We start from the raw sequence: 10778 nt of genomic DNA on the forward strand, positions 1-10778 counted from the left end.
CCACCCCCTGCGCCCCTGCTCCCCTGCTCAACGGCTTAGCAACTACTCCATCCCCCTGCTCAACTATCGGGGGTCCAGGAAAAGTCTTTAGTTAGTGGGTGTGACCTGAGCTCCCCAGCTTTAATGATATTTCTTCTGCAAAAAAATAATAGAAACTTGGAAGCAGCAATTCCCCCTACCAAGCCCCCCCTCCCTCCCCTCTTCCCTCTACCCTTCCATTCCCTTTCCCCTTCCCTCCCCCCCAGCTCTGGGGACCCCTGGTGCCACTTCCTGGTGCTGCACTGGGTTTTAAATGGCCATCCAATAGGAAGCCACACAAAAATGACATGTCGGCTTCCTATTGATCTAAAGATTTCAATCGCCATGTTTCCCCTTTAGGGGACTGATATGCAGGTACCTACAACGATACGTATCCCAGGGACTGGGGTCCCCAGCAATAAAAATAGCCCTGGAGACCCCCCAAGTTCCAGTCTTGTGATTGCGGCTGTAAAGGGAAGACCTCATACAGTATATTCCAGGTACACACGCTACCATTAATTAAACTAGCCCCCAGCATTGCCAGCAAGAAGCACCTGCATCAACAATCTAAAAATGGAATTAAAAATGTACAGTATTTTGATACAATTACAAAAAAATGTATCCAACTTTATTTCATTCTGCATTAATAATGTCTTCAAAACAGCAATATAGAACCAACCTAGAAGCGTGTTTATTTGTTGTTACATTATTTTTATTTTTAATTAAATCCAGTGTTGATCCAAGTTAGGCAGCAGATTGCTTTTCTTATAACTAAAAATGCAATTATTGCTGGAGGGGGGGAAGGGGGAGACTTTAAATTCTCATTGGGCAAAAAACATTGCCAAATTGTCAACATTCAATTAAGGAATGATCAGATAAATCTTTTGTTTAATGTGCCAGTGAACGTCTGCAACCTGGTAACCTTCCCAATCTGATTGTACCCAGCTCAGCACACGGCACACTGCATTGCAATGAAAAGATCTCACTCCCCTGGCACATGAGGTCTCTTTATCACAGGGCACAAAGTTGTGTGTTGCCTGGGACTCGGTCACTTCTTGCAGTGAGAACAGCCAGTCTCTTCCTGGGACATCTCAGTAATCTCTCTGGTCTTGTGCAGCAGCAGAGATAAAAGTCACAGACAATCCTCCCCTTTACGTCAGTAGATGTTTGGGCTGAAGGAAAAGTCTCCCGGAGTAACTTCCCCAAACTGTGAGCCTGGAAAACAGGGTGAAGGTGGCTGGAAAGGAAACCTCAGCAGGACAGTGACAGGCGCAGTCTGCAAGGGGCCAGAGCAGAAGATATCTGGCTGCAGGGATTGAGCATTCCCAGGGTATGGAGATCTGAACCCCCCTCCTGTGCCCTCTGCTGATGTCAGTTGAATCTGGGACCCTCTCCCAAAGAACGACTCACACTTTCTCCATCAGAACCTCGTGGAGCTTTCTGATTGTCTTGTGAAGTCACCTCTGGAAGTAAAGTCACAGCATCTCCGTTACAATGTGGCACTGCAGTGAGTATCCCATTCCTTTCCCAGACTGTGGGTGCATATCAGCAGGGCGAGCCATGGTTCCTGCTTTGCGTTCATGCTTAGTGTTGGTACATTTGGGGTAGTATGTAGTATAAAGATAGTGATATTTCATAATATTCCGGTTAACACTGGAATTCCTCCAGTATTACAGGGAAGAGTTACCTTAAATAGTTACTAGTTTCAGTTCACAAAACACAGCCAAAAGCCTGGCAAAGGAAAGGCTGTTTGCTGCTAATGCATTTCTTAAACTAATTAGCTGAATAGAAAAGCAAATACAATGTGTATTGTTAATGGATTATTATGTTGTTAACTGGAAATATTGATTTTGATGTGTTTGTATGAATTGGGGGCTGTGATACATAACAGACACAGGATACAGAACTGTAACTCTGAAAGCACGTGCTGGATCCAGCTCTTCAAAGCTTGTCAAGCTGTCTCTATCTGAACTGTCTGCTCAGCAGGCAGCCTCTCATTAGCCTCTCATTAGCCTCTCATTAGGCAGTGAGCAGCAGCCCTGAGTCAGTGAACTATTCACACACTCAGTGCTGAAGCCTTTTGCTGCAGAACCCTCTGGTATGGTGGCAGATTGGGGAGGAGCTTCTGTGTGAACCTTACCTCCTTACCTTTGTATCACTACATGGAATATTGGTAATCAGTTGTATGCCATTTACCCTCTTTCAGCCCAACCCTACTGCTCCTGTACATCAGCTGATAATAATAATAGCCCCTTCAGTTCCAGAGGGTCCTTATGGCTATGAAGAACATTGGTCTGTGACTCTCCAGCGGTTAATGACTCATCACAGAAAATCCTGTATTGATGGACTCTTTGCCGCTACAGGCGCTATTGTTATTTATTTATAAGGCCCCAACATACGTCACAGCGCAGTACAAAATGAAAATCAGCGCTGTAGAAAATGACACAAGTTTCAGCGTCCGTCTCTTTAATAGATAATTGCACTGGCTTCTTTACTGCCTCTATTTTCAACCTCAAAAGTTGGACAGACCCAAACGCTGAGTGTGTTCTGAACCCTCAGGCAGTAAAAGGGTCAACATTGAAAAAACAAGGACAATAATAGAGAATTGTGAGAAAACACAATCTGCTAAAAATTCCCGAAGTTTAATATGTTTTGAAACCATTGAGCGTAATTTCAGAGTTTTGTTAGAGAAACGTCCTTGACTTTCACACCCTTTACCTCACTGGGCCAGCATTGCAGTATGGCGCCTCTGCCTAGCAATGAATGGGAACTGCAGCTGCTATCAAAGCAGCTTTGGAAACCCAGCATCTTATTCAATAGACTGAGTTAAAGACATAATGTTGCTTAATAATGCCAACATTCATACACGTGCTCATTTCCTTGCGAAACTTCTGGAAGACTGCGATGTAAGGTGAGAGATTGGGCTGTAATGCATTGCACAAATGGTAACGTCTTGATAAACCCTGCTCTCCTTGTCTGTACGAGGAAAAAGAATATACTTAATCATTGAATGTTTCTTAAAATAGCTTGGTTCTGTAGCATTCCTGCAAATAACACAAAGTACTAAAAATATTATTTATGAACTTGCAAATATACTGATAGTCCTGCACGAGGGTCCTGGGAAGGTACATTATTTCATGGCCAGAACAGTTTGAAAACTCCGAAATCAATATTTACAGTAAGAAAAAGATTCACGTGAACAAAACATGACTTTTTTTTTAGACAGAAAAAAAAAAGATCTTTTTTCTCTCCAGGGAATCAAACAGAGTTTATACCACAATACTGTACATTGCTGAGTTTAATTGTTGCCCTGGTCTTTCCCCTATACAGATAACCTGAAAAACAAGCACTCATTGGGCATGGTGTAGCCACTAAACATGAGTAGAGTGCCTGACCCCATGATGGAGTGGCTACTTCTTTGGTTACTCCGAGGGTTAATGTTTGTTCATGGATCACTCTTCCTCAGGTTCTCCAATGAAATCTGAATTATAAAAGCATTGTTCCATAGTCTATTCACCACGTTAGAGGCTAACACGTAGACAAGTGCTCCGGAAATGAGCTGCTAGAATGTCATCTCAGTGGTGGGACAATGTGGGATATTAAAATACATTATTATTTATTTTCAAATATACAGTATGTTGGGTTATAGAGCAGAAAATAGGTGTTTAGTGGAGTTTTGTTTTTCTTTTCCATTTAAAAGTGTATTTGCCTATTTTTTTCTTATTACTTAGTTCAAAGTTTTAGTAGACGTATTGGAGAAACGCTGTTGTAGCCAGTGATATTTTGTAATTGACCAATGTTACAGAAAAGACCCATGATGTTTCAGAAGATAAATATACTATATTATATATTTATACTAAGAAGACCACGTGTTTGGCCCATTCAAATATATTCTAACCTACAGGTATGGAAGTTGTCTGCATTGATGCATGTATAAAAATAAAGACCCTTGTCTCACCTTTTTTTGCTTTAGATTACTCCTTCAGAAGATAGCAGGTGGGAATGGATCCCTTGAGCTACGATATATAATCATCAATCTCTTGCTCGGAAGAAGAGCATGATAGCAGCAGAATGCTAGCCCGGAAGAGCATTATTCCAGAGGAATATGTCTTAGCAAGAATTGCAGCTGAGAATCTACGTAAACCACGGGTCTGTGACCGTACACGCAAAGCCCGTTTTGTTGCCAAGAGTGGAGCATGCAATGTTGCCCATAAAAACATTCGGGAGCAAGGACGCTTTCTGCAGGACGTGTTCACCACTCTGGTGGACCTGAAGTGGCGTCATACACTGGTCATCTTCACCATGTCCTTTCTGTGCAGTTGGCTGCTCTTCGCCATGATGTGGTGGCTTGTGGCCTTTGCCCATGGAGACATGGACATGATCAGGAACAATGTAAAATACCTGGAGCCATGTGTGACCAATGTAAAGTAAGTTAAGAGGGAGGAAGGGAGGAACACTTTGTAAAATGGCATCTAGTTGGAAACATCTGGAAGACTTTAGGCTAATATTCATTTTTATTACAGTGTTGTTATATTTAGGTCAAGTTATTTATAACTTTATTAAAATAAACAACCAAAACTGATGGCTATAAAATCCTTAAATGAACTTGGAGTAATGATCATATTTGGATGTAGCATCCAATAAGTGCCGTTTCACTGCTTAACCCACCAAAAACGTACAATTATTTTGACACTTCTTGTCTTATTTGAGGAAGCTGGTGTGTGAGGAGCGTGCAGGTAAGGCCGCCGCCGCCAATGCAAATATCAAATAACATTACATGAAATGAGATGGATGTTACAAATGTTACAAAGAAAAATGAGACATTTTGATGAATATGTGTAACTATTACCTGTATTAGACATAAAAACGTAAGGCAGAAGTATCTTTCATAGCTAACTTGTTGTTAAAAAGAGCGCATGCTTTCAGGTTCACAATGGCCCTTTGCTCAGGTAACATCTGCATGAAGAATGGACCTTTGTGGTCCTGAAAGCTGCATTCTTTATGACAACGAGTGAAGTATTAAAGGTATCACTTCTTCCTTGCTGTTCATGGCCTATTCTGCGGGCTAACACAGTACCATTCTCTATTGGTAATGTCTGGCTAACACGGTGCCATTCTCTATTGGTAATGTCTGGCTAACACGGTACCATTCTCTATTGGTAATGTCTGGCTAACACGGTACCATTCTCTATTGGTAATGTCTGGCTAACACGGTACCATTCTCTATTGGTAATGTCTGGCTAACACAGTACCATTCTCTATTGGTAATGTCTGGCTAACACGGTACCATTCTCTATTGTTTATGTCTGGCTAACACGGTACCATTCTCTATTGGTAATGTCTGGCTAACACGGTGCCATTCTCTATTGGTAATGTCTGGCTAACACGGTACCATTCTCTATTGGTAATGTCTGGCTAACACGGTGCCATTCTCTATTGGTAATGTCTGGCTAGCATGGTACTTTTCTCTATTCGTAATGTCTGGCTAACACAGTACCATTCTCTGTTGGTTATGTCTGGCTAGCATGGTACTATTCTCTATTCGTAATGTCTGTATTGTTGCACTTATTGCCTATAAAATATTTATAACTGTGAAACACACAACTGTATTAGCCCAGTGGTGATCAACTCCAGTCCTCAAGACCCCCCAATAGGTAAGGTTTTCAGGATATCCCAGCTTCAGCACAGGTGGCTCAATCAGTCCCTGCTTCAGCACAGGTGGCTCAATCAGTCTTTGACTGTGCAGTCTTTGCACTACCGTGGGATAGCATGGGAGGTCGTGATAGATGTAAATAGTGCATGGGATTCCAAACCCTCAAATTCTCCCCATGAGGCTAAGTGAGCCTCTATCTCATTACATAAAGGAAAAAACTCCCTCTCATCCTTCATTTTATCAGTGCAATGGCATTTTGCTTTGATGCACAATGCCATTTTTGCTGATTGTGTCAAATATAAGAGGAAACATATTATTCATAGTTTCTTGCTGGGAAAATCTGATGGTTTTACTTTAACATTTGGTACCAAGACTGGGCCTGGACATTTGAATTTGTCTGCTAACTGTAGATGTCAACCCAGTATCTAAAATGCGGGGGAACCGTTTCAGACGAGGAGAATCCTGCTTGTGCAACAACACAACATAGCCAAGCACATTCTTCAAAGTGCAGGTCTCCTCTAGGACAGAGGTACAACGTACGTCTCTACTCACAAGTTCACAATGCAATTCTTCATATATTGTGACAGCCAAGAACAGAGGAGGAACACGTTGCAGGTCCCATATGGATTTTTCACCCGATGAAAGGTCCATATGGGACCTTAAATGTTGTTCCTCCTCCCAACTATTTCGGTTGGGAGATGTAACTCTCAGTTAGAACAACCAGTTTGCTTAGAATATTGCACCGTTTACAGTAGTACAAGATTTCATGGAAACTTTGTGTTGACTCCAACCAGTGGCGTAGCTAGATATTCACGGGTCCCCGGGCAAAAATAATTTCAGGGCCCCATTAATATTAATACTGACTGCAATTTTTTCTCCCTCCCCCATCCTCTCCCTGATTCTTTATCTCATTATCCCTCCTCATCTCTCCCCATCCCTCCTCATCATCATTCCTCATCATCACCATCTCTCCCCCTCCACAACATCATCTCTCCCCCTCATCATCTCTCCCCATCCCTCCTCGTCATCACCCCTGATCATCATCTTCATCTCTCCCCCTCCCCATCATCTCTCCCCCTCTTCCTCCTACTCATCATCTCTCCTCCTCATCTCCCCCCTCTTCATCTCTTCCCCCCTCATCATGATTTCTCCTCCTCATCTCCCCCCTCATCATCAGCTCTTTCCCCCTCCTCAACTCTCCCCCCCTCCTCATCATCAACTATCTCACCATCATCATCATCATCATCATCATCATCATCATCATCATCATCATCATCATCATCATCATCATCATCATCATCATCATCAGCTCTCTCCCTCTCATCATCAGCACTCCCCCCACGTCATCATCATCAGATCTCCCCCTCCTTAGGGTGACCAGATTTTCAAATGTAAAAAACTGGGACAAATGTGCCCCCCCCCTTTTTTTTGCTTTCCTCCATCTCCCCCATCCTCTGTCTATGTCCCCCTCATCCTCACTCTCTCCCTCCCCCATCTCCACTCTCTCCCTCCCCCCATCCTCACTCTCTCCCCCCAGCCTCACTCTCTCCCCCCCATTCTCTATCCTCCCTCTCCGCCCAATCCTCTCCCCCATATACTCTCCTCCCTCACCCCCCCATCCTCTCTCCTCCCTCTCCCCCATCCTCTCTCCTCCCACTCCCTCCATCCTCTCTCCTCCCACTCCCCCTCCTCACTCTTCCTTCTCACCTCCTCTCTCTTCCCTCTCCCCCTTCTCTCTCCCTCCTTCCCCCCATCCTCTATCTTTCTCCTCCCTTCCCCCCATCCCCACTCTCTCTCTTCCCCATCCTCTCTCTCCTCCCTCCCTCACCCTCTCTCCTCCCTCCCCCCCACCCTCTCTCTCCTCCCTCCCCCGACCCTCTCTCCTCAACCGGCATCATCCTCTGATCCCCTCCAACCCACCCAAGCCTGTCTCTATCTGAAGAGAGACAGATGGGCAACCGACAGGGGGGGAGAGCGGGCCCCCCAACTTTGCCCTGGCTATAGCTACACCCCTAACTCCAACTAAAAATATAAATCTCATAAAATAAGGTTAACATAATTTAGGGAACAAGGTATTTTGTTAATGGGAATATCTTTCAGGAGGGCGCTAGATGAGTTGGGATCTTACTGTTATTACCTTCATGTATTTCACCCAGTGTATTAATTACTTGTTTGTTTTTAACAGGTCTTTCACTTCTGCCTTTCTTTTCTCCATTGAGGTCCAAGTAACCATTGGTTTTGGAGGGAGAATGATGACGGAAGAGTGCCCATTGGCAATCTCCCTCTTGATTATGCAAAACATTGTGGGCTTAATCATTAATGCGGTCATGCTGGGTTGCATTTTTATGAAAACAGCCCAGTCGCACAGAAGGGCAGAGACCTTGATCTTCAGCCGATATGCCGTCATAGCCGTGCGTAACGGCAAACTATGCTTCATGCTCCGGGTTGGAGACCTGAGGAAAAGCATGATTATCAGCGCCTCTGTGAGGATCCAGGTTGTACGGAAGACTGTCACTGCTGAAGGGGAAGTCGTTCCCATTCACCAAATAGACATCCCAATTGAGAATTCAATCGAGAGCAACAATATTTTCCTTGTGGCTCCTTTGATTATTTGCCACGTGATAGACAAGCGTAGCCCGCTCTATGAGATTTCTGCCTCTGACTTGTCCACTCAAGATCTGGAAGTTATAGTCATACTTGAAGGAGTTGTGGAAACCACAGGTATAACAACTCAAGCCAGAACCTCCTACGTCACTGAAGAAATCCAATGGGGACATCGGTTTGTATCTATTGTAACTGAAGAAGAAGGGGTTTATTCAGTTGATTATTCCAAGTTTGGAAACACCGTTAAAGTGGCAGCTCCCCGTTGCAGTGCCAGAGAGTTGGACGAAAAACCATCTATTCTAATCCAAACGCTTCAGAAAAGTGAACTGTCTCATCAGAACTCACTGAGGAAACGGAATTCCATGAGAAGGAACAACTCAATGCGAAGAAACAACTCGATGCGAAGAAATAACTCGGGTCTCATTGCGCCCAAAGTACAGTTTATTACACCAGAAGAGCAGGGGGCAACCGAAACATGATAAAAGCCCCACAAAGACAATGATCAATCTTAACAACTGTGATACTGGACTCGAAATATTTATTGCATTGAATAAAGAGCAAATCTTGGGTTAAATAGGAATTACAAATCGCTAGCCCTTGGCAGCATCTAGGGCACCTTAGATAGCGATATTTAACCCCGTGAATCTCAAGGCATTAAATCGGTTAACATGTTCCCGTCTTTGTACATATTTAAAGGTGCAGTTCACTTTTCTTTACTTTGTTTTTGAAATCTTTTTCTAAAATGAATTTGAAATGTATTTATTTACCTCCGACGAGATCAAATCAGCAACCATTTTTACACTCCTAAAAAACAAAACCAATACAAGCAGATACAGGGTATATTTGGGATACTGCCGTATAATAAGAAGCTCTCTATTATAGAGCATACAACTGTAAAATAAGAGGCGACATCAGCAAAGACATTAATATTATTAAAGATTGCAATAATGTTCTTATTTTCAAATGCATGGAACTTGTTTAGTTTCTTAACATGAGCCATATGAAAGATACTTACGCGCAAAGCATTTCTAAGATACGATATTAGCCTGGAAATGTACAATGGTAGCAAACGATGTTTGTCAGTTCATGTATATGGTGGGAAAAACAGAAAGTGAATCCCTGCGCTTCTCCCTTTGGCATAGCAATAAATGGGGATATATATATATATATATATTTAGGGAGAAGCGCAGGGATTCACTGTCTGTTTTTCACATTTGTATGGCCTATCTCTTCGCCAGCTGCATGCTCCTTACACGGAGAAGCGCAGCGATTATATATTTGTTTTACATGTATATGGCGGGCCCTTCGTTGGATTGAATGGTGTTTTGCATTTAATAGAAACCTTATAGCAGGGCCGGTTTTAGAATTTTCTCGCCCATCGGCTCTTACCCTTTCGCCGCCCTGACCTCCTCCTCTTGCAGCGTCCCGACATCATGTGACAACGCGTTCCTATGACAACGGCACGCCATGTGATATCATGTTGTCATAGCAACGAATCACTATATGACGTTGCAGCATCATTAAACGCCGTAGCACTGCAGGAGGAGGTAAGAGACCTTTACAGAGGCCCGGCGCTCTCCCCTGGCAATGAGTTTAATTGTTGTGGGGAAGAGAGAGGGGCCTTTGTAACTGCAGCACCCGCCCCTCCGAAATGTGTCACCCCCCCCTGAAATATGCCACCCCTTATCTGGGCCTAAATACAGGCCGGCCATGTAGGCCTCTTATATGATACACCGTGAGCATTCATTATGTGCGATCCTAGTCCAAATATATACTAGTTAATTTCATCCCCAGGCACAAATAATCCATGACATATTTTCGGCTGACAGAACCCATCTTTGCATTCGCTTTGAAAATTAGCTTTGCATTTCAGCAATATGGATCTTTCTGTTTCATTGCCAAACACGTGGTGCCGTGGGATTAGATTCATCATAAAATATATTGTATAAAATATTGAAACTAGATCATATCATTATGAATCCATTCCATGTAGTATGGATATTTGCATTTGATATTTTCTGCTACCAAAAGGGTTTGTTGAGAGTGAAATTGATATTTTCCCTCATGAACTTTAGCATTAAGTCTGTTTAAAGCTGTAATTGTTTTAATTTCTATGTCACAGTATGCAGTCTTGTCCCTAAATACTACCATATTACAGGATGTTTTTGTATTAATTTCTGACAGATGTGTATTTCTTCCGTGTGTATTCATTTTGCAATGTATTGAAATGATTATTTTCTTGAAATATTTCACAGGTTTTGGAAAATGTGAAATAAATATTTCTTTTGAAATCTTATAAATTACAATACAATTTGTCATGGAAATTACAGTTTTGTCAAATCACTTAATATCTGCATGCAAATAAGCAGATTTTTGTTTGACATCGGTTTCAACAAAATATTAGGGCGTATAAACACAGCCATCCAAACTATACTTAACTGTGGTCTTCGCAAAGTGCTGCTTCTGCAGTATGAAGAGCAGGAATTCCTGCTCAATTACCTTA

General features: G+C 42.8%; 1 protein-coding gene across 2 annotated transcripts; it reads left to right on the plus strand.

Moving 5' to 3' along the window:
• Window positions 1-895: 895 nt before the first annotated feature.
• KCNJ8 (potassium inwardly rectifying channel subfamily J member 8) lies at window positions 896-10575 on the plus strand. 2 transcript variants are annotated; one of them, XM_075602930.1, is made up of 3 exons: window positions 896-1525; window positions 3992-4445; window positions 7857-10575. In XM_075602930.1, exons 2-3 carry the CDS (start codon window positions 4090-4092, stop codon window positions 8752-8754), a joined length of 1254 nt encoding a protein of 417 aa, XP_075459045.1. In that variant the 5' UTR covers window positions 896-1525; window positions 3992-4089; the 3' UTR covers window positions 8755-10575. The 2 variants fall into 2 exon arrangements, with proteins under 2 accessions (XP_075459045.1, XP_075459046.1); XM_075602931.1 differs by lacking the exon at window positions 896-1525 and adding an exon at window positions 2182-2929.
• Window positions 10576-10778: the final 203 nt, after the last annotated feature.

The sequence above is a fragment of the Ascaphus truei genome, chromosome 5 (assembly GCF_040206685.1).
Source record: "Ascaphus truei isolate aAscTru1 chromosome 5, aAscTru1.hap1, whole genome shotgun sequence".
NCBI classification, from domain to species: domain Eukaryota; kingdom Metazoa; phylum Chordata; class Amphibia; order Anura; family Ascaphidae; genus Ascaphus; species Ascaphus truei.